Raw genomic sequence first — 18930 nt, forward strand, 5'->3', positions numbered from 1 at the left:
TGACTAGACAGATTCCTCGCACCGCGGGGCTGGTATGGTGTTGGGGCTGACAGCCTCGGATGGAGACAGCGAGCTGAGGCCAAGACGATCCATCGATCCAATGGTTCCCACAAAGACCCAGTACAGTGTAACCATGAACAACAATGGCCCCTCTGTCTGGTCAATGCATTCCGACCCCTCCCATCAGTCTTCTGCTTCTTGCTCCTCAAATGACTACCACCACCGGTCGCAGACTAAACCAGCGCGATAGCAAACGGCTGCAACCTGGCCGTTTTTGCAACTGGTCTAGATAGATAGACCATGTGCGCTATCTTCAACACTAAATCAGACTTTAAGCCGGCTGACACCCCCACTGCTAGGCAAACTTAGTGCATTCTATTGTCGCAGTGGCTTCAGTAAACCGAGGCCACCGTTATAGGCCACGTCTCCTGAGAGGCGGAGACTGACAAGACTCTAGCCTGGGGTCAAAAGTATATAGTCTGGCTATCTACCCCTGTTGGTTATTTACTCAAAATCTCTTCAAACCTCCACTAGCATATACCACCACACAATGGGCGACGCTGCCGGACTCCCCGACTACGTTCTGGACCCCAATGCGGTCCTCAACGACACAGACGCCGCCTGGCGTCACGGTGGTCCCCCGGACTATAGCAAGACCCGGGCCTACTACGAAGAGAGTACTACACCCCTTACCAGTTCAACCACAGCCTTGTACCGATACTAACGATCTCAATCACCAGCCAAGAAAATGACCCACGAATCCGGCAGCCTCCCCTTCCTCGTCGAGAACCTCGTCAAGAACTGGGAAATCGAAGCGTCCTTCAAGACCAACCTCGCGGACTGGCGCACCATCGACCACGAGACATACCACTTCACGTTGAATGGCGGGCCCCCGCTGAGCGGCGAACACATGTTGAAAGTCGGCACGTACAATGCCCTCCTCACGCCGAGTGCGTACTACGATCCTGCCAATAATGATTTCGAGGCGAGCCACAAGTCGTTTAAGCGCATGATGCCGACGTTTGCCTGGGAGGTTCTGGAGGTATATAGTGGGCCGCCGGTTGTGGTGTTTAAGTGGAGGCACTGGGGCGTTATGGCCAGGGATTATGTTGGGTTTAATGAGTATGTTCAATACCCTCCTCCCGAACGGTGATCTGTGTGGATGTGGGCTAATAATGATATAGCAAAGGAGAAAAGGTCAAAATCGCCGCGCACGGCGGACCCATCGATATTCAGGGTATTGTGATCGCCAAGGTCAATGATGCGCTCAAGCTGCAGCGTATCGATGTGTGGTTCGATCCGCTGGAGATGTTCCGCCAGATTGCCAAGGATCATGAACAGACTAAGGTGGAGGGCGAGGAGAAGACTGCTTCGGCGTGTCCGTTTGCGGGAGCGAAGGAGTAGATTGGATATATATGTAGATCAAGGATATGTTAGGATACGAATTTCTTTACAATTTCATTGTCGTGAATCGGCTTCATAATATGTATTCTTTTATCCCGTAGTCTGTTTCGTTTAGCTTGGACATTGGTATCTCCGTGTTGCCATTCCCGGCGAGTCGAGCGAAATTTATCATAGGCAGTGCTTGTTACGGATGATTGGGACTATGATGCCATAGTTAGGCTATCATCCATTCAGGATCTTGTATAGTGGCTCATAACGTATTGCATTGCAGGCATTTCACCTCATAAAGTCTAGAAGGTATCCTCACTACCCCTTCATCCTGCACATACCGCACATGACCATCTCATGCACAGCTGCCACCCACTTACAAAGTCGCCGGATTGACCTTGCAATAATCCAAATTATGAATATTGGTATTGGGATTTCCCGCCCAAGTTCTATCCAACAATTAGCATCTCACACACTCTCAAATCTCCAAAAGAGAGGACACTCACGGAAACGCATGCTCCACCCCACTCCCACCAAACACCGCAAACGTAAGAATAAACACGCAAATCTGCGTGCCACCATCCAACGCCGCCGAGACAATATAATTATACTTATTAAACAGCTGGGGATGATACCGTCTGAGCCAGAACTGGGCCGCAAATCCCAGCAGGAAGTACGACATGATGGAGGCGTTAATCCCCACGAACAACCAACCCATGTACCAGAGGATAATGGAGGTATTGAGATATGAGAAAATCGGGTGCGGGTAGTATCGGTTGGCGAGCCAGAAGGGTACCGGCACGATGAAGCCGACGAGGTAGGCTATCGTGACCCATTCATAGCGGCCGCCGATGGAGAACATGTCGTTGGCGATGCTCCAGGCTATGGCGAGACTGTTGAATTGGTTTGGGGGTGTTAGCTTGGCCGTAAATGGTTGGATGGGGTAGGGGGACTTATTTGAACATTGGCGCCACTCCAGATGTTGGTGCCGTCGATGGAAATCAGGACTTCGGATTGATTTCGGACGATGCTTGGGTTATAGAGTTAGTGGGGGTAAGTCGAGTATCGGGAGGTAGGGAGCATACATGAGCATCATCACGTAGTTGAATAGAGCACCGATGATGCAACCCATTACTTGCACGAAGAAGGTGCACTTCGGAGATAGATGCACTTGTTGCGCTAGTCGTAGATCCTTGGCCAAGACCTGTCCCTGCTGCAGCGAGTTGTAGGTGAAGCAGGTGAAGTAGAGGTCTGCACGTTAGCTGGGTTAGACATTCGAGCGAAAGTTCACTTACTAGCCAATGGCTTCCCCGGGAACATGTAGCCCGCCAGCATCTGACAGATAGGCTGAACGTTGAACTGAAACCCAGTCAATCCGTATTGCGCACCGAAAAAGAGCATAAACACCAGCGTGAGAATGTTGCCGACGATGAATCCCCACCACGGCAGTGTAGATTTCATCGCATACAAACAGCCTAAGCCAACGACAAAGCTCGCAATCAGGACAGCACCCCACCACCACAGAGGAGTATCCTGGTAGAGGTTGCGCAGCATAAGACGGTAGTGTGGATCGAGAGTTTCATCGTTGACGCGTCGTGCGAGACGTTCCTCGGGGGTTTCCTGATTTTTCCAGAACTTGTAGGTCTCCAGCTTCAGCCACTTCTTGAGTTTGCTAGGGGCAGCCCAGGCCCAGCCGACCTTGATGTCGTCGAAATCCCACAACAGCATGTGGGTCAGTGTGGCGGTCACTCCCATGTTGGAGGTGATGAGGTAGACCACGTATGTTCCAGTCAGCCAGGGCAGACCCTGCTCTTTGAGGGCCGCATGGTCGACAATGTACTCGGAGTTGAGGATCAGGGTCTGGTTATACTCATTGTAGGAGGTGGAGTTGGAGTCGCCGTAGTAAAGCAACTGAGACAAGAACGGGAAGTCTTGAGAACGCCAGATATTGCCATAGTAGACGGCCATGAAGAGGATGATGCAGCCCAGGTATCCGATGAAATTGTTGGTCATAGCGTACAACGGATACCACAGTGGCGAACCCAATGAGGCGATGTAGTTCCAATCGAAGGAAAGAGAGAGAAATCCGAGTCCCTCGTTTCCGGAAGCACCGCCGAACAGGTTTGTGAAGACCAGACTGTGTTGATCCGCCAAGCAGAAGATCGAGAAACCTTCCAGAAGGGGAAAGATGTACTCGGGGATGATGGTCCAGAAGAAGAGGATGCAGAAGAAGATGTAGAAGATCTTCAACCGTGCCTTAGACTGCGCCTTGTCTTTGTGCAATGACTCCAGCAGACTGCTGATGGGTAGGGTCATGGGCCAGATCATCTTGGTTGGCCGCACGATGACATCGCGCAGCAGACCGGCGATACCGAAACCAATCAGCTGAGATGACAGCACGATGAAGACGGCAGCAGCGTGGTTGGGATATCCACCGTAGAAGAGTTGCTGGGCTGACAAGGCCTCGGTGGCCAGCGCGGACTGTGTAGCGGCGGAGGACATGAGGGAAATGGCGGCATGTTCTTTGGCATTGAAAGGACCCGGGTTGAGTAACTTTCCGATGACTCCACGACGAGGGATAACATATGCCATGAGCTCTCCCAGGATGTAGGCAATGACCGTGAGGAAGACCTGCGAGACGTAGATGGTCTGCGGCTTGAAGTAGAAGATCTCCTGGAGCACACCGCCAAAGATGGACAGCCCGGCACCTACAGGAGCTTAGCAATTAAAACACGTCGTAGCGGAGACAATATTACCCAAGAAGACCATGCGAAAGCTCCATGGGTTCAGGGATGGATCATCCTCGACCTTGATGATATGGGTGACAAGATCTTGAGCCGTGCTCACCACCTGGTCGCTATCATAGTCATCATCCTCACCAATGCGCACCGTCTGCCCCTTTTCGAGCACTTGAGGCTCTAAGGCAGGAGATTCCTGACTAGACTTCTCATTGTAGCTCGGTATCTCCTGCTCAGGAGACACACTGGCTGACTTGGCTTCCATGATCGTTCAATGAGGTCTGACTGGACAGTATTCCCCCGACGCTGCAGGAGGGGTTGCCTGCATTATATACGAGGCCAGCCCAGGAAAAAGCCTCACTGGTAGAAGCAGCAGGAGCAGCAGCACATGGTGGTTGCCACATGGGACTTAACGATAAGAGCTGCAGAGCGGAGTGGCTGTCGCTCTGCACAGGGTCTCTCTGCACAAGGTCAAGCACTCAACCCTGCAGGCTAAGCATTTTTAGCGTAGGACGCGATAAGGCAGGATCTGGAAACGCTGAGATAGTGTGTAAAACTGGTTGTATCCGACTGTCTGAAGACGCAATCCGAACGAGTTCATTGGACTCGAGATAAGGGCATGGTAGTTCGGTTGGCATCGCTTCACGTTGGTTCAATAATAAACCACTGGAAGGCCGGCATCCCCAGAACCCTGGCCCACTAGTATACGAGCCTGATCTGTCATTTGTGGAATTGAATTGCTGTAAGACATGCAGATGCCGATAAGGCGATTGTCCAGCCATTGCACGGTCGGCTTTCACTCAGGGGATATGTCTGCACCGATGCGAGCCGATGGAGGACCATGGAGAGGTGGCATTGGCTGTGGGAGAAATATGAGCTCAACCCAATGAGTATATCTACACACCATACGCAATGGAAGGTGCTTCTTACACATATCCCTCTCCTATTCCTCAGCTTGTCTCCCTCTGTCTCTGTCTCTTTCTCTCTCTCTCTCTCTCTTCTGTCTGTGTCGGCACTAACCCGAATGGGCGGGTATCGGCAGTCCGACGGATCTCCGGGGGCCGCACGTCCAGTGCCGATCACTACTCGACTGAGCAGAAGAGTGAGGAGTGGGCAGTGGTGTCACCGACCATAAAAATGCTTGCTTTGCCCATCCAGCCATCACTCGTCCATTCTGCTCCAGTCGTACCAGTCTTGCCCCCAAGGCCGCGCATCTGAAACCAACCGGTTGGATGAAATCACCCGTCGGGTGGCACCCGAGCGGCCACTGGCTGGGATCATCGCCCGCAACGCGTCAACAGCAATCAAACCGAAGGATGCGAGATTATTCAGCGGGCGCTTCCTTTCCATTTTTCCGTTCCTGACACTGCCTCTAATCCTACTGTAACATTAATGTTGTGATTATTTTTATTCTGGGTGATGTGTCCACTGCACGGCACGTGGAATGAGAAATTCCTCCCTCGGGACGAGTAACCATGGCGCAGTTGGGGTTTGTGTGTGTCGGCTGTCCGAAAATCGCCCTAAACTCCGAGGCACGCACCATTGCCAATTAATTCCCTTCCGATTGATTTCTGCCTGTCCCTACGACCCTTTTGACCCTTGGTGACCCTTTGACCCTGGATTCAGGGGCTTGTGGACTCACAGCGATGGGGATAGGGACTTTTGACCCTGTTGACCCTGTGACCCTCCCATTTTCCCTGGCCTAAGTTCGAAGTAGTCGTAATTATAGTAAAAATTCTTGCGTGGACTGGGGCAAAAGGGGAACAGAACTTATCCATGTCCGAGCAGCGATCGGCCAGTCACCAAGCCGGCTGGATCCGAGACCCGCTGCGTGGGAACTCCCAAGAGTCGTTAAGCAAAGCCAAGAGATCAGCCAAGATGTCGCTCACGAGCCTAATTGCTGGATTCCATATCGCTGACGTTCTTTGTATTACCGCGTAAGACTTTATCATCATTATCATCATCGTCATTTCTGGGGCTGTCAGCTAGTAACTAGTCTCAAAGTACTAAAATTACTACTCAATCAGAGAGACTGGCTGGCTTCCCCAATGGTAGCGCCGTTCCATCAGGCCCAGTCTCTCTGCCCATCCTGACACAACCTTCAGGGGGGCCAATGGGCTTTTTCTGTAGGCAGCAGGCAAATGCGGCCCTAGCAACTAACAACTAATAAGAGTCCAGACTAGCAAAGGTTCGCCTCGCCGGTCTCCATCTCTTCCTTCTTAGTCCTCCCATTTCCTCCCTCCCACTTGGTCTCTCGCTCCAGATTCTCTTTCTCTTTCTTCTTTCATCCATCCATCTTGCATCCTTTTGCTTAGCCTTTTTGTTTGGTTTTCTTCCTCTCGTTAACCACCACATTCGCTCTATCTTAATACAACCAACCACCACACTCGTTCTATAGCATCGTCTTCTTTCGTTCCCCCTCACTATGAAGCTCGCCGTCTCTGCTGTAGCGGCGGCTGCCCTCGTCGACGTGGCTGTCGCCTCTGCCCCAGCCATCGTCATTAAGGTAGCCACCATCACCATCTCATCTACCAATCCCACTGACCCTTTCTAGGGCTCCAAATTCTTCTACGAAAACAACGGCACGGAATTGTATGCTACCATCCTCTTTATACCCTCCATCACCACCTGCTAACCTGCCTCAGCTTCATCCGTGGTGTGGCCTACCAGCGTAAGCAGCAACCTAACATGCCCACTGGGCCTGTTGCCTCAAACTAATAATACAACAGCCCCCTATGATGACGACGGCACGACGACCTCCGCTGGCACGGTCGATTTCGTCGACCCCCTCGCCAACGAGACCATCTGCAAGCGGGATCTGCCCTACCTGCAGGAACTCAACACCAACGTGGTGCGTGTCTACGACGTCGACCCAGACGCGGACCACACCACCTGTATGAACCTGTTCGCCGACGCAGGTATCTACGTGCTGGCGGATCTGTCCTCCGCCGACTACTCCATCGACAGCAGCGACCCGGAGTGGACCATTGACCTGTACAACTACTACGCCAGCGTGGTCGACTCGCTGGCCAACTACACCAACACTCTGGGCTTCTTCGCGGGTAACGAGAACTCAAACAGTGTCAACACCACCGGTGCCAGCGCCTACGTCAAGGCCGCCGTGCGTGACATGAAGGCCTACATCAAGTCCAAGAACTACCGCTCCATCGGTGTCGGTTACTCCGCCGCCGATGTCTCCGAGATCCGTACCGACCTCGTCGACTACTTCAACTGCGGTGACTCGGACGACTCCGTCGACTTCTTCGGTGACAATGTCTACGAGTGGTGCGGTGACTCCAGCTACACCGAGTCCGGCTACAACGTCATGACCGAGGACCTGAGCAACTACTCCGTGCCTTACTTCTTCTCCGAGTATGGATGTATCACCGTCCAGCCCCGTTCCTTCAGCAACGTCCCCGTCATGTACGGCCCTAAGATGGACTACTGGCTCGCCGGTGGTATCGTCTACGAGTACTTCCAGGATGCCAATGACTACGGTAAGCCCAGCATTCCCCCCTCCCTCCCACTAACAAAACCTACTTCAAGACATGTACATGGCTAACACCATCCAGGTCTGGTCACCATCTCCGACGGCTCCGTCAGCACCCTGACCGGCTTCTCCTCGTACTCGAAGGAAATCAACAGCGTCAGCCCCACCGGCACCAACAGCGCCAGCTACACGCCCACCAACACCGTCGCCCGGTCCTGCCCGACCGTCGGCTCTAGCTGGGAAGCCGCCAGCGCATTGCCCCCGGCGCCCAACTCGGAACTCTGCTCCTGCATGGAAGAGACGCTCTCGTGCGTGGTGAAGGACAGCGTGTCGAGCAAGAAGTACGCCGACCTGTACAGCACCGTCTGCGGCTACGGCGTGTGCGAGGGCATCACCGGTAACGCCACCACGGGCAAGTACGGCGCCTACAGCATGTGCACGACCAAGCAGATGCTCAACTGGGCCTTGAACGCCTACTACGAGGAGCAGAAGGAGAAGGGTAACGGTGCTTCAGCTTGTGACTTTGCTGGCTCGGCTACTACTACCTCTACTACTTCTCCTACTGGTACTTGCTCGTCCCTGCTCAAGGCCGTTGGCACCGCTGGTACGGGTACTGTGTCGTTGTCTGCTGCTGCTGGTACGAGCACTGGTGACTCCGGTAGCAGTGGTTCGGAGAGTAGCTCTGCTGGTGTGCCGGGTTACATGAGCTACACTGCTACGCTTGGGTTGGGTCAGTTGGTGGTGTTTGTTGCTGTGGGTGTGTTGTCTGGTACCGGAATGATTCTTTTGTAGATTGTTAGTATCTAGGTTTCGTTGTGTTATAGTGAAGATGATTGAGAGGTTGTAGGAAGGTGGGATTGATGTATTAGTGTCGGCCAATTTATATGTATTAGGATTTGTTTTCATTATTATCTGGTAGGATGTGTGTATAAACCAGGTTGACTCTGTGGGATATAAGACATCCCCAGAATGATAATGGAGAGTAACCGACCACCTCACCGGGACAAGGTGGAAAAAGAAATAATCAAGGAGGGAGGGGGGCACCCACTTCAATAGTTCCTCACTAGTCGCTCGTCAGGCCGGGACATTACTCGCTAGATTGGGGTGGGGAGGGCAAGCGGGGTTTTCCATCTCGTCCAATGTGAACAGGGCTGTATGCTAGATGGGGGAGACTATTGGGGCTAGAAAGCTTGTGTTGTGGTGGATTCCTTGTTAGTTGGCTACGTTGTGGGTTGGTTATGAGCCGGTTGGGTGGTGGCGGGTGACCTTGAGTAATATGTCAACCTGTGGGCAGAGGTAGTATTCCAGGGATCAAAGAAGCTAGGTAGTAGGATTGAAATGGATTTAGTGTAGATTTTCAGAATCATGGGAGCTGATCGATGCGTTATAGTAATGTGACTTGTACAAATACATTATGAATTCGAGATGCCCAACTCGTTCGATTGAACATGATGACGGATATTATCTTGCATAGCCACTGCAATAATGGTCCTGGAAGATAGCTAATTACCCCTTATATTATTGTAGGTAAAAGAACACACTAGGTGTTACAGAATGGATATACCAGTCAAACATGACAGCTCACTAGCAACTCCTACTGAGACACTGAAGAAATCCCGAGATCCACAACCCAAACGGGAGCACGGCTCGGAGTATCTGATTGGCAGCGCAATGCTTTATTTAGAATCTTCCATCACGTGCATATCCGATGGAAGATCTCGCTCCGTCATGGCCGATTCCTTGCAGATCGCAAAGATACTTTCTTTCATGCCGGATGCGGGCTATTCAAGCCAGTGACTCGTTCGAAGGCGGGATCATCCTTGCGCAGAGATCGGGTGGCGTCGAAAACACCTTGTCGAACGGCCACATCGGACGACTTATGCGATGGTGTCCCAGACGCTCCAAATCCTGGTCCACTCCCCCTGGAGTCAACGCTAGTAACCAGTCGGCCGCCATGTCGAATAGCTCTGGCTCCAGATAGCCTATCTTGACGATGACAATATCAGCTGAACGCGGCTTAAGGTTCAAGTCGGTAAAGTCATGCTCGTGGTGATACGGCTTGCGAAGTTGTGTCAGAATCGCAAAGACTGAGCCAACTTGTAAAACTGCCTCGACTACTGCGTCTTTATCGCCGTGCTTAATTGCGTGAACTCGTCCAGTCATGGTCAAAGGGCCTGCATGGGTATAATCCACCTCAGCCCCCGCCGTGACGGTAACTGTTGCGTCAACCCCTGCCTTTACTATCGTCTGTATCGCTTGTGGTCCGGGCAGACTGGCGTAGATGACAGTTGGACCTGACTCCTGTTTGAACTCAGGTCGCGCAAGCAGCTCTGTAAGCCCCCAGGTGACATCTCCAGACCCCCCAGCGGTTGGGTTGTCTCCCGAGTCCGAGATGAAGAACGGTCGCTTCGAGGAGTGCAATGCGGCATCGATACACTCTCCATACGATCCTGTCGGACCAACAAAGTGGAATTCTGCATGAACCTCCCAAAACTTCCTTGCAAGACGCTCCGCCCCTGCAGCGACGGCTTCCTCACACGTCCCGGTCACCACCACCACGGCGCAATTACGCGGCTCGTCAGCCCAGGCGTACCCGACCCAGATTGCTGCATCAATGATACCCGGTAACGATTCAACCTTGGGCACCAGCTCATAGAGGCTCTTAGCAGGTTCCACCCTCGTGGATGTCTGTTCTCCCGGTAACAAGATAGGAAGAGGTATCCACGCCTTGAATGGTCGGTACATCCGACCTTCCTCCTGACGCGCGAGTAAATCAACCAAATTCCGACACGCACGCTCCTTCGTCTCCGTCTCATCCTCATGCGGCGCCATTCGATAACAAGTAATTAGATCAGTCTGATGCGCTAGATCACGCGAGACATTGCCATGGAGATCCATCGACGCCGAAACGATAACATCTGGCCCGATTACCCGTCGGACCCTTTGCAGCAGCTCATATTCTGCGTCGTCGAGTCCTTCTACACACATGGCACCATGTATATCGAACCATAGTCCGTCCAGCGGTGTTGACTTGACAATGTCGGTTAATCGGGTTATGATCTCGTTGGCCAGCTCTTCGAACGATTCCCGGACTACAATTCCACCGGGTAGTGCATGTCCAATTAGTGCACCGCGCCAGTCCGCCGCATCTCCAAGCTCTGTGCCGGACTGGAGAAAGGGATATCCGTCGATGATTTCATGGGCGCGGCGGGGATGGAATGCGGGGGCGAGTGTGCGGGCGCGGGTGAACATGGAGGTTTCGCAGGCCAGGCCGGCGATGGCGATAATGGGGCGGGGAGACATGGTGGGTGGTCGTGATTATTAGGTCTCTAGAGCATTTGCTCGTAGGAGAGAAAGAGTGTTAAAGTTGGGAGGGGAATAATGAAGCTGGTGTTACGGCAGGGATGGAATGCGGGGATGGCCGATCGCTCTTATCACGGGCTTCCCCGCTTATCGCAGGATGCTTTACTTTGTGCCACTGTAGATATCAGTGTGGTTGAATGTCAATTTTTCTATTCCAAAGAACTATCCTAATATTGACCCGAAATTCGTCCTGGTTGCTTTAGAATACCGACCCCAAGACAACTATAGCCAATCTCTTACCAATGCCATCATGCTTCCTAGCTAGCGTTTTAAGGTATACCATCTGCTGGGTGCAGAGGCCCCTTTCGCTATACCCTCTATACTTACCCCGTTCCTCCACCGTAGGCAATAACAGCTCTGCAGTCTGCAGCGTGTAAGCTCCATAGGATATACCCAGGAGCAATTCCAGTTCACTCCCCAACCAAACGATCTTTGGCCGGGGAGAGCACTCGTTAGGGTTGCTCCGGCATGTTTCCCATCGAAGCCAACTGTAAATTCTTACGGTCTCTGCGACGGAAAAAGACTCGTTTGGCCCACTTCCACGACTCAACACCCAGGAAGAAAAGAACCGCCTCGACGCCCACGATACCCCACTCCCATGTGATGGGTTTGTGTTTGAATACGACGTCGTTCAGTCGAGGGATGTAGAGAATAGGAAACATGGTGATCCACCCAGCCATGATGGACCAGAAGAGAAACTTGTTCCGCCAAACATCATACATCCACTGAGTGAAGTACCTCTTGGATTCAGGCTGCATGCGGAAGAATGACCGTCGCATATCGATCATCTCCCACGCCAGAAAGAGCGCGAACCACGTCAAACAAACGAACGTCGTAGCACGGGCTTTGAAAACCAGTTCGCAATCTTGGATCTGGTCCGACCACTCCTGGTTGCACCCACGGGCTAGATTGCCGTCACCGAATCCCCACATGCGGACAGAGAATGCTGCCAGACACAGCGCTGCGGTCCAAATACCATACACCAGAATGTCGATAATCACTTCCCACGTGAAGATACCTTGCTTGCTCTGAGGAGGACGGTCCATAATATCAGGGGCGGCTACCTCCATTCCCAGGCCCATATCGGGCATACCTGAAGTGATCATAATGACCCAGAGGATTTCAACAGGAGCCAAGGGGAAGACAGATTGATTATCAGCATCCTTGAACGCCAGTCCGATGAGAAGGGTACAGGCTTGAGCGATGTTTTCAGCCAGCAAGTGCAACACAAATTTCTGGATATTGTCAAAGATACGACGACCTTCTTCAACGGCGTTGAGTATAGAGGCAAAGTTGTCATCTGTGAGAATGATATCCGACGCATCTTTGGCCACGTCCGATCCCGCTTGTCCCATGGCGATACCCACGTCGGCATGTTTAAGTGAGGGCGAGTCATTCACACCATCGCCGGTCATGGCTGCGAAACGATTGCGGCGATGGAGGGCGCTGATCATGCGCACCTTGGTCTGAGGTGCGCAGCGAGCAATGACCAAAGGGAGAGTCGGCAACCCGTCAATCTGCTCATCTGAAAGCTTGTCGAACTGACCTGCTGTCATAACCATCGCGTCCGCCACGTCCGCAGCTACGGTGCTGAAATCAGAAGGAAGGATCCCCACTTGTTGAGCGATTGCTTTTGCAGTACCTGGATGATCGCCAGTGACCATGTGGACGACTATACCGGCGCGATAGCAGGCCTGGATTGAGCCGGCCGTCTCGGGTCGTGGCGGATCGTACAACCCGATCAGGCCTAGAAAACACAAATCCTTCTCAATACTATCACGTTCCAGGTCGGAGCCCTCTAGTACTCGTGCCTGTTCAGTGTACGGACGTTGTGCTAGTGCTAGTACTCGCAGTCCGAGCTTGGCCAGCTCCTCCATATTTTGGAAGATCAAGTTGCGATGTTCGTTAGTCAGAGGCACCGGTGTGGAGGAACCTTGATCCCAAATGACGGACGTGCATGAGTCGACAATCCTCTCAACAGCGCCTTTGGTGAAGACCATGGTGGCGTTGTCTTGATCATCCTTTGATCCGACCTTGCTGAAAATGACTGACATTTTCTTTACTGTAGAATCAAAGGGAAATTCGGCCTTCTGATGCCACAACGCGCCTTGTCCTTTGGTCCAACGGTCACGGTTCCAATTGAATCTGGATGCGAATACCTGGATCGCAATCTCTGTGGGCTCGCCTCGTGCGTTCCATTCACCATTTTCAGATTCAAACACGTGAGAGAGGTTGGCCATCGCGGCAACATTGAGAAAGTCCTGGAGTTGACGATTGTCTGAGACTAGATCTTCAATATTCGCTCCCGGAAGACCTTCATCCTCTTCACCAAATTGCAAAGGAGATACGGGCGCAAAGCTCAAATCGCCAATGGTAGGGTTGAATGGCTCGTTGGATGCGCCAACAGAATATGTTCCACGAGATGGGATCCATGCTTTTTTGACAACCATCTTCCCCTGAGTCAACGTACCAGTCTTATCCGAGCAGATATCAGTGACAGCACCGAGGGCCTCCAGCGAGTCGAGTTTGCGAACAATGACATTTCGCTCCACCATACGCTTGGTGCCAACTGCCATGGTGATGGTGAGTACAACTACCAGGCACGCCGGAATCATACTGATACCGGTCGCAACCGCGTACATGATGACTTCATTGTTACTGCTGAAATAGTTTGCGGCCATGCAAACAATGGCAAACACAACAGCGACACCAAACAGTAAACAAGCTAGCTTCGACAGCTTCCTTTGCAGGGGGGTCCCGATATTGACGCCGAGGAAGCGACCGACGGCATCCGTTCCCGTGAGAGTCCATGCCTCGAGATACCAGCGTTTCTTGGTTTCTCCGTGAGGGCCACGCTTGACGGGACGACGTTTGGTATTGCTATTGCGCAAGGCGAGGGCGATAGAACCAATCTCAGTGGACATGCCTGTGCCAATGACCACACCACGAGCACGGCCGCGGGTAACGGTGCTCGAGCTGTACGCGATGTTAAGACGGTCGCCCGGGCCTGTATCTTCCTTGAAAGTGGAATCACATTCTTTCTGAACAGGGAGTGATTCGCCAGTCAGGAGGGCCTCATCGGTCTCGAAATTGACGGCTTCAACTAGGCTGTTCAGAGACGAATTAGTATCGTTGCAGTCCAGGCTATCGCACCTAATGAAAGAAGACCAACCGTATATCCGCGGGAACAGTATCTCCAGTCCTCAACTCCACCATGTCACCCGGAACAATCTCCTGCGATGGAATCGAAAAGGTCTGCCCCCCTCGTGAGACTGTACCGGTCGGCGACGAGAGTGAGTGAAGCGATTCCATAGTCTTTTCCGCGGCGTACTCTTGAAAGAACCCGACGACGATATTGAGGACAATGACAGCACAGATCACTCCACCCTCGATCCACGACTGAATCCCGAAACTGACCGCCATGGCCAGAATCAACACCTGCAGCAAAGAATTGGATCAGATATCGGAATCTCAGACGTATTTCATGCCACAAAATGGAGAGTGGGCCGCTTAACTAGCATCATGGCGTTCGCCACCTGGCGAAGGAGGATCTTTGCAATGGAAACACTTTCGCCTTCATCCAGCTTATTGGGGCCGTACTGGTCCAGACGACGACGAGCTTCTTCCGGAGACAAGCCATCGTCGAGAGCTGTACCCAATTCCTTGATGACAGTCTCATAAGTCAGAGCGTGGGCTGGTCCACTCAATGGACCTGGGATGGCCCCGGGGCCCCGGTCGGAAGTGGAATATTGCTTCTCGGCTGGCATTAGAGATGGCAGGTATGCTGTACTCAGCAGGTTACACGGATCAAGTGCGTATGGCAAAGCTCAGCGGGATACCCTTCCGCGCGGGGGAAGAGGCTATTTAAGAGATTGGGAACGAACTCGTGTAAGTCTCTGGATCTGGGTGCCCCAGACTCATCCCTGTCCCCAGCTCCCCAGTAAATTCATCTATTGCCCCGTAGGGTTGGCGGAAAGTTTAACAGGAGGGGCAGGCATTGGCGCCGAGACTGTGCCAGCATCCCGCTCCGCAGAACTCATAGTGGTACCTTGGGTGACCCAACAGAATAAACTCTGCCAAGCCTCCAGAATCCCAAAATGCAGATTTGGCTAATGGACATTGAGTACGAATTCTGACGTGTAGTCGGTGCCTCGCCGCACAGACTGTACTCCTACTCGAATTAATCCATTCGAGGTGGACACCACTTCTTACAGGCAATCCTGGTAGTGTGAAGACTGAGCAAGAACTCGTCAAACCCACCCAGGAAATGAGTGTGTGCACATTAAGTACCAACAATAATCTGGCCAAGAAAGTCTGCTTGGATAATGTTAGCCAATGCCAATCTGGCCCAGGAGAAGACATGAAAAGTAATTATAAATAGATAGGGCATCTTCACAGCTGTCCAAGTACTATTACCAAACCCGAGTGCATATGATTCTGGGCAGGACTGGGGACTGGGGAGCATCGATGGCAGAGATTGGGTGCCCGGCGGAAATCTATCCACCCTTGGCACCTGGGCGGATGTCTAGACACCTTGGCAAATTGGGGTTGTGGATTCCGCCCACATTCCCTGGTGTTGCATGTGAAATATTCTCTTGAGAAGTCTGTCAGCGGACATACTACGTAGTAGTAATCAATTGTGTGAATGATAGATAGTTACATAGTATATAGAATGACGCGTTGCCGGTCGATCGATCATGATGCACAACCTAAGAAAAATATATCACTACCCTTTTCAGTTCATGAGGGGGAGGGATATTGATTGAATAAAATTACCATCATTAGTAACAATGCAATTTAAATAAGACGGAATATATAGATGCGATTAGAAGTCCTGATATCTCTATTCTTCTATACCCTGGTTCCTATATCCTCTAATTCTTGTTTAATGGTGTGAAAGACCCCATAAACACGGCACTTGCCCTCCAAGGCCTCCTGACCAGTGTGCTGACGTTTTCTCCCCATGATAGGCGCATCCAGCACATCGCATCAATCCACCGTCAATAACTGCTCGCAGAACCCCCCGAATCCGCGCGCCCGATCGTGAATGTGGATCTCCAGGATCCAGTGCCGCATGTGCCCATCGCGACCGGGAACCATCATCTTATCCCGATTCCCTTGTGCGATATACAAACTGATTTTATCATTCGGAATTCTCTCATGCGGAAAAGAACCCACCAGGTGACCTGCGATGGGAGCACCGAAATCCCATCCCGCTTGTTGAACCTCCTGGCAGGCGATGGCGTACAATTCCTCCGCCGTCATATCTGGGTTCTCTCGAAACCGTCGCTTGACCGTGTGCCATATGGGGTCCAGCGCATCGCGGAGTTTCAGCTTCGCCGGGTCATCTCCCAGAACATATGTGCGCCCGAAGTCCGCTTCCCATTCTTCGAAGACTGGGCCGAGGTCCACCACCAGGATATCGTCGGGCTGAATGATGCGATCGGGCGGGTTCTCGGCAAAGGGACTCAGGGTGTTTGGTCCACTGCGAACCACTCGTTTATGCCAGTGAGTACGGACTCCATGGCGTTTAGCTCCCAGCTCGTGGATCTCAGTGCTGAGTGTCTTTTCACTCACGCCCGGTCGAATCAGGTCTTGTTCGATTCCCTCAAATAGTTGCACCGCTTTGTTTTGCGCGTCGAGAAGGTAGGCAGCGCGGTCGCTTTCAATTGATGTTGACATTTTAAATAGCGACAACGAAGTCCCAGGCCAGGAAACTAAATTGGAAAGGGATGATTTTAAGAAATGCGATGACTCCCAGAAGATGTGGGGATGGGGGGGGGAAGATAAGGATGACAAATGGAGCTAAGCTCACTCGGTCGCATTGCGTCGAAGCGGGGTTGGCATCTCCATAGGCGGGGGGCTGATTTGGAGAATATCATCTCAACCACAATCTACAGTGTTAGAGTCTATATTGTAGCAATATGGACACTGCAGTCACTGCTGACATCCCACTTACCCAAACATTTCACTACCATTCCACTACTCACAGATACGCTGTGCGTTGGACCGCATTGGGTGATGCTTCCCGGCCACCTTTGATCTTCGTGCATGGCACCCCGTGGTCTTCGCGGGTTTGGCATGTCTTTGCTCGTTCCCTGGCTAGATATTTCCATGTCTATCTCTTCGACAACCCGGGATTCGGCGAGAGTCCACTGGGTATCCCTCTCTCAGGGAAAGAGGCACTAATCAGTAACGAAGTCGCCCTAGATGGAGACCTCGCTCAGCAGTCGGAGGTGTTTGCTGCTCTTTACAAAACCTGGTCCAAGGATTGGCCTCGGGTTTATGATAAGGCACATGTTGTCGCCCACGATCATGGGGGACTGATGAGTTTACGGGCGCACCTTATCCATTCTTGCGCATTTGCCAGTTTGTGTCTGATCGATGTGGTTGCTTTGGGGCCATTCGGGCAACCTTTGTTCAAATCAGTGGCGGAAAATGAAGAGGCCTTTACCAGTTTGACCGGTCCGATGTTCGAAGGAATGGTCGAGGCATATATCCGGAATGCAGCATTTACAGAGTTGAGCAAGGAAACGATGGACATGTTGAAGCGCCCGTGGATCATCAACGAGGAAGGCCGGAAAGGCTTCATTAGACAAATGGCGCAAGCCAACAGTCGCAGTACAGAGGCAGTCGAGGGGAGATACTCCGAAGTGGGCCAGGTGATGCCAGTCAGAATTATCTGGGGGACAGAAGACCAATGGATCCCGGTGGAGACGGCAGAGAGACTGAGAACGAAGTTGAATGCCAGAGAGGTGGTGCTCATCGAAGGAGCCGGTCATCTCGTCATGTATGATCAGGAGGGGAGATTAGGAGTGGAACTGGGATGGTGGTTGAGTAAAGTCAGCCACGACCGGGAGTAAGGAGGTATATACCTCACTGTGTACAGATTACTAGTAGTTATGTACTACTCAACATAATGCCTGATGTAAATACAATGGCTGGTGTTCAGCAAACACAACAAACACTGGCCCATCATGTGACGTGATCGCCAGCTGCTGGGCATCTCCACTTGGTCTCCCCCACTCTTTCTGAGAATCCACGGCTCCTCAAGCGTCCGCTCTATTTACTATATGCGGACGGGCCAACGGTCCGGATAGCAGCCATGTCAACAGAGCCCCTCTTACCATCTTATGTCTCTGCTACTCAGCATGATGCCAGTCCCCATGTCAGACGCCATTCTGCCCGTCGACGGACCTCCCTCGTCATTCCAGCGGCTCCCGTCATCCAAACCTTGAGTGGGCTCACATTCATGACAACGGCGATCATCTCCACCGTCTGGGCTTACCGAAGCTATGTACCTCCCCCAGAGCTGGTATGTTTGTCGCCCCATTGATATGAAAATGTCTAAACAACTTCATCAAGTCCCCAACAGAGCCGCCTTCGTTACTCCCATATTTCGCATCCCTATGCCTCACCATTTCGCTCGGCTTCTGGGTCGGATATTTACTGTTCATCCTATATGATGGAGCCGGCGGGCCAAGAATGCAACGAAAAGTCGTCATCGGGGTATCCACCGTGGGAAAGTTGGTTCTAGCGGGGGCTCATATAGGGGTTTGGCTAGGGTACAAATATCTGCTCACCGGCTCGAAGCAGCCCAGCTGGGCACTGATGTTTCTGGCAACACAGGCTTGGTGGGATGTTCTGCTGTTGGTGGTTTATTCATGTCTCAGAGCCCCAGTGGAACCACGAGTACGATGGTGAGGTGGACGCCGCTGTTTCATCATCCTGGCTGCTATTAATATTGTTTCCTGATTTCTGTACGCATCCTTCATCCTTCAGCGGCGAGTATGTTGACTATCTTCAGACGGTCGTAGATCAATGGTGCATTCTCCCCAGACAGTGAATGGTTTTGACAAGGCTTTTCGGCTGCAGCCCTCTAGAAGACACGATAACCTTTCCATGCTAGCTTGTTATTGAGTATTGACGAATTTCAATTGCCTCTCA

The 18930-nt window shown here is 52.1% G+C and overlaps 8 protein-coding genes across 8 annotated transcripts; 4 read left to right on the forward strand and 4 right to left on the reverse strand.

The window, feature by feature from the left end:
* The first annotated feature begins 342 nt into the window (after positions 1-342).
* BO85DRAFT_480351 (uncharacterized protein) lies at positions 343-1481 on the forward strand. The gene is made up of 3 exons (XM_025663003.1): positions 343-677; positions 741-1122; positions 1185-1481. Exons 1-3 carry the CDS (start codon positions 551-553, stop codon positions 1402-1404), a joined length of 729 nt encoding a protein of 242 aa, XP_025512299.1. The 5' UTR covers positions 343-550; the 3' UTR covers positions 1405-1481.
* A 127-nt stretch (positions 1482-1608) lies between these two features.
* BO85DRAFT_427376 (OPT family oligopeptide transporter) lies at positions 1609-4395 on the reverse strand (the record flags this gene model as incomplete). Its single annotated transcript, XM_025658150.1, has 6 exons — positions 1609-1841; positions 1899-2296; positions 2350-2422; positions 2478-2643; positions 2688-4100; positions 4149-4395. The coding sequence occupies 6 exons, from the start codon at positions 4393-4395 to the stop codon at positions 1769-1771; spliced, it is 2370 nt and encodes a 789-aa protein (XP_025512300.1). The 3' UTR covers positions 1609-1768.
* A 2160-nt stretch (positions 4396-6555) lies between these two features.
* On the forward strand, positions 6556-8412 carry BO85DRAFT_379188 (glycoside hydrolase family 72 protein; the record flags this gene model as incomplete). The annotated part of the gene is made up of 5 exons (XM_025656333.1): positions 6556-6636; positions 6685-6722; positions 6776-6801; positions 6860-7627; positions 7703-8412. The coding sequence occupies 5 exons, from the start codon at positions 6556-6558 to the stop codon at positions 8410-8412; spliced, it is 1623 nt and encodes a 540-aa protein (XP_025512301.1).
* A 661-nt stretch (positions 8413-9073) lies between these two features.
* On the reverse strand, positions 9074-11139 carry BO85DRAFT_427382 (M81 family metallopeptidase). Its single transcript, XM_025658151.1, has one exon. It carries the CDS (start codon positions 10921-10923, stop codon positions 9406-9408), a length of 1518 nt encoding a protein of 505 aa, XP_025512302.1. The 5' UTR covers positions 10924-11139; the 3' UTR covers positions 9074-9405.
* Positions 11140-11179: 40 nt separating this feature from the next.
* BO85DRAFT_103198 (sodium P-type ATPase) lies at positions 11180-14553 on the reverse strand. Its single transcript, XM_025653792.1, has 2 exons — positions 14156-14553; positions 11180-14091 (listed from the first exon to the last, which is right to left on the reverse strand). Exons 1-2 carry the CDS (start codon positions 14404-14406, stop codon positions 11436-11438), a joined length of 2907 nt encoding a protein of 968 aa, XP_025512303.1. The 5' UTR covers positions 14407-14553; the 3' UTR covers positions 11180-11435.
* A 1190-nt stretch (positions 14554-15743) lies between these two features.
* On the reverse strand, positions 15744-16878 carry BO85DRAFT_452330 (M24 family metallopeptidase). The gene has a single exon (XM_025660800.1). It carries the CDS (start codon positions 16663-16665, stop codon positions 15973-15975), a length of 693 nt encoding a protein of 230 aa, XP_025512304.1. The 5' UTR covers positions 16666-16878; the 3' UTR covers positions 15744-15972.
* BO85DRAFT_452331 (alpha/beta fold hydrolase) lies at positions 16846-18035 on the forward strand. Its single transcript, XM_025660801.1, has one exon. The coding sequence runs from the start codon at positions 16908-16910 to the stop codon at positions 17844-17846; it is 939 nt and encodes a 312-aa protein (XP_025512305.1). The 5' UTR covers positions 16846-16907; the 3' UTR covers positions 17847-18035.
* On the forward strand, positions 18032-18926 carry BO85DRAFT_427394 (uncharacterized protein). The gene is made up of 2 exons (XM_025658152.1): positions 18032-18298; positions 18349-18926. Exons 1-2 carry the CDS (start codon positions 18089-18091, stop codon positions 18685-18687), a joined length of 549 nt encoding a protein of 182 aa, XP_025512306.1. The 5' UTR covers positions 18032-18088; the 3' UTR covers positions 18688-18926.
* Positions 18927-18930: the final 4 nt, after the last annotated feature.

The sequence above is a fragment of the Aspergillus piperis genome, assembly GCF_003184755.1.
Source record: "Aspergillus piperis CBS 112811 unplaced genomic scaffold BO85scaffold_19, whole genome shotgun sequence".
Taxonomy (NCBI): Eukaryota; Fungi; Ascomycota; class Eurotiomycetes; order Eurotiales; family Aspergillaceae; genus Aspergillus; species Aspergillus piperis.

Coding starts and splice junctions, on each gene's coding strand:
- BO85DRAFT_452330 (XM_025660800.1), bottom strand. CDS start 16,665: ATGTCAACATCAATTGAAAGCGACCGCGCTGCCTACCTTCTCGACGCG.
- BO85DRAFT_427394 (XM_025658152.1), top strand. CDS start 18,089: ATGTCAACAGAGCCCCTCTTACCATCTTATGTCTCTGCTACTCAGCAT. Junction 18,299..18,348: donor ATGTACCTCCCCCAGAGCTG/GTATGTTTGTCG, acceptor AACTTCATCAAG/TCCCCAACAGAGCCGCCTTC.
- BO85DRAFT_427382 (XM_025658151.1), bottom strand. CDS start 10,923: ATGTCTCCCCGCCCCATTATCGCCATCGCCGGCCTGGCCTGCGAAACC.
- BO85DRAFT_103198 (XM_025653792.1), bottom strand. CDS start 14,406: ATGGCGGTCAGTTTCGGGATTCAGTCGTGGATCGAGGGTGGAGTGATC. Junction 14,092..14,155: donor ACTGTTCCCGCGGATATACG/GTTGGTCTTCTT, acceptor GTCTCTGAACAG/CCTAGTTGAAGCCGTCAATT.
- BO85DRAFT_452331 (XM_025660801.1), top strand. CDS start 16,908: ATGGACACTGCAGTCACTGCTGACATCCCACTTACCCAAACATTTCAC.
- BO85DRAFT_480351 (XM_025663003.1), top strand. CDS start 551: ATGGGCGACGCTGCCGGACTCCCCGACTACGTTCTGGACCCCAATGCG. Junction 678..740: donor CCGGGCCTACTACGAAGAGA/GTACTACACCCC, acceptor CTCAATCACCAG/CCAAGAAAATGACCCACGAA. Junction 1,123..1,184: donor GATTATGTTGGGTTTAATGA/GTATGTTCAATA, acceptor ATAATGATATAG/CAAAGGAGAAAAGGTCAAAA.